The sequence below is a fragment of the Tribolium madens genome, unplaced genomic scaffold (assembly GCF_015345945.1).
Source record: "Tribolium madens isolate multiple individuals breed KSU strain unplaced genomic scaffold, Tmad_KSU_1.1 Scaffold_97;HRSCAF=244;Tcas5.2_LG3a, whole genome shotgun sequence".
Lineage (NCBI taxonomy): Eukaryota > Metazoa > Arthropoda > Insecta > Coleoptera > Tenebrionidae > Tribolium > Tribolium madens.
This window is the reverse complement of record NW_025401069.1, coordinates 929,456-931,197: the sequence shown is the minus strand read 5'-3', so window position 1 is coordinate 931,197 and position 1,742 is coordinate 929,456. Positions and strand designations below refer to the sequence as shown.

Here is a 1,742-nt window from a genome sequence, read left to right as displayed (position 1 = left end):
AGAAAAACTTCAAGTAAGATAAGATACCACAAACATGGAAAAAAAGTTTAAAAAATTTTATCTGCCAAAAAAATTTGACATTTATTTTTTGACAGTTGACATTTTTTATGTCTATTTTTTTTGTCATGGGAACTTTTTAGCTCAGTTGGATGTCCTTTATCACCATCCAAGAGATGGTCCGACACTTTGGAATCATCCTGTAGAAAAATTCCAGCTAAGCATAAAAATAAATTAAGATTTTTTTAAAGCCTTTTTTTTGAAAAAACCTAACTTTCGATTCCCATATTATAATCATGCAGGTATCTTAGATATACATACAGGGTGCGCCAGAACTCGCGCCCCAGAGAAAATTTTCAAGTAAGGTAAGATACCAGGAACATGAAAAAAATGTTTAAAAAATTTTATCTGTCAAAAAATTTACTTTTTGACATTTGACATTTTTTTATATCTATTTAATGATACTGATGATCTTGTATATGTTTTTTTGCAATTATTTAGTAAAGGTACAAAAGTTTTGCTAATGAAAGCCACAAATATCATTGAAAAGAGTTACAATTTAGGATACAAGTTCCTTGTTTCCCCTTTTAATAGCCTATAGCAAAAAAACTTGGAAAGTTATTTTTCCAACAGAAATAAATAGAGTCAAAGTGCAAAACTTAAATTCTCATAACTTCGAAATTTTTATAGATAATTTTTTTTAACATTTTTTCCATGTTCCTGGTATCTTACTTTATGACATTTTCGCTGGGGCGCGAGTTCTGGCGCACCTGTATATATTTTATCATTTTAACTACACGATAACAATTACGTATATTTACAGTGCATTTGTTGACTGATGAGAGGTCGAATCGATGCTGAATAAATTAATTTTTCCATCGTTTCAACATCAGTGAAATAAATGAACTTAAAGAAAAGGTCGTTGTCGTTGCTATTTGTGATTGTTGCTGTGATATTCATTGCTTCGTTTTATGTTAACAATAAACCACAACCACTCCCAGGTATTAATTATTTTATTTTGTCAAAAACTTAGTGTGTTTTTCAAGTTCCTAAAGAGGTGGAAGGCTGGGGCCGAAATGTTTCGAAGAATGTCAAGGATTACATCAGCGAAACGGCGGAACCACACATTATGCCAAAAAAATTTTGTAACGAAAAGAGAATCCTCCTAGTATTTATTCATTCGAAGTTTGATAAGTTCGACGCTCGAAAGGCCATAAGGGAAACTTGGGGCCAAAAACGTAGGTGTTTGATTAAAGGCAGTGCTTCTGCTACCGGCAACGGTGTTAATGAGAGTGATTAATGACTCATTAATCACTAGTGATTAATGGGTATTAATTAAGATCGAGCAAACAGACCTATAATGGGTACATTATACAATAGTCGTGGATAAATTCATTTATATTAGAAAAAAAAAAATGAGTTCAAAGTGTGTGGACTTTTTAAATTTTATTTTAGTGCATTTGATTTGTCTCACTGAGACGAATAAAATGATATAAAATTTGTCAAGTTGTCACGACATGACTTTTTTTTTGTCGCCCTGTATAATTCGAAATCTGTTTTCACAATAAAATTTTCTCATAAAAGTACAGGGCCTGTTATTTACTAACAAATTTTAAATTTTGATATTGTATTCACAACGTTTTAAACTAACTGCTTTGATTATTTTTCCTTAAAAATGAATGGCTGTTAATGCGAAATATCGTTACAAAGATGAGCCAACTTTCTCGAGATTTCCTAATTTTTTT

At 31.0% G+C, this 1,742-nt stretch overlaps 1 protein-coding gene across 1 annotated transcript in view; it reads left to right on the top strand.

The window, feature by feature from the left end:
- Window positions 1-820: 820 nt before the first annotated feature.
- The window catches only part of LOC123014615 (beta-1,3-galactosyltransferase 1-like), a 4,652-nt gene continuing 3,730 nt past the window's right edge, over window positions 821-1,742 (top strand). The window contains exons 1-2 of the mRNA XM_044413822.1: window positions 821-998; window positions 1,044-1,235. Coding sequence (XP_044269757.1) covers window positions 899-998; window positions 1,044-1,235 — 292 coding nt within the window. The 5' untranslated portion in view covers window positions 821-898. The remainder of the gene's footprint in view (window positions 999-1,043; window positions 1,236-1,742) is intronic.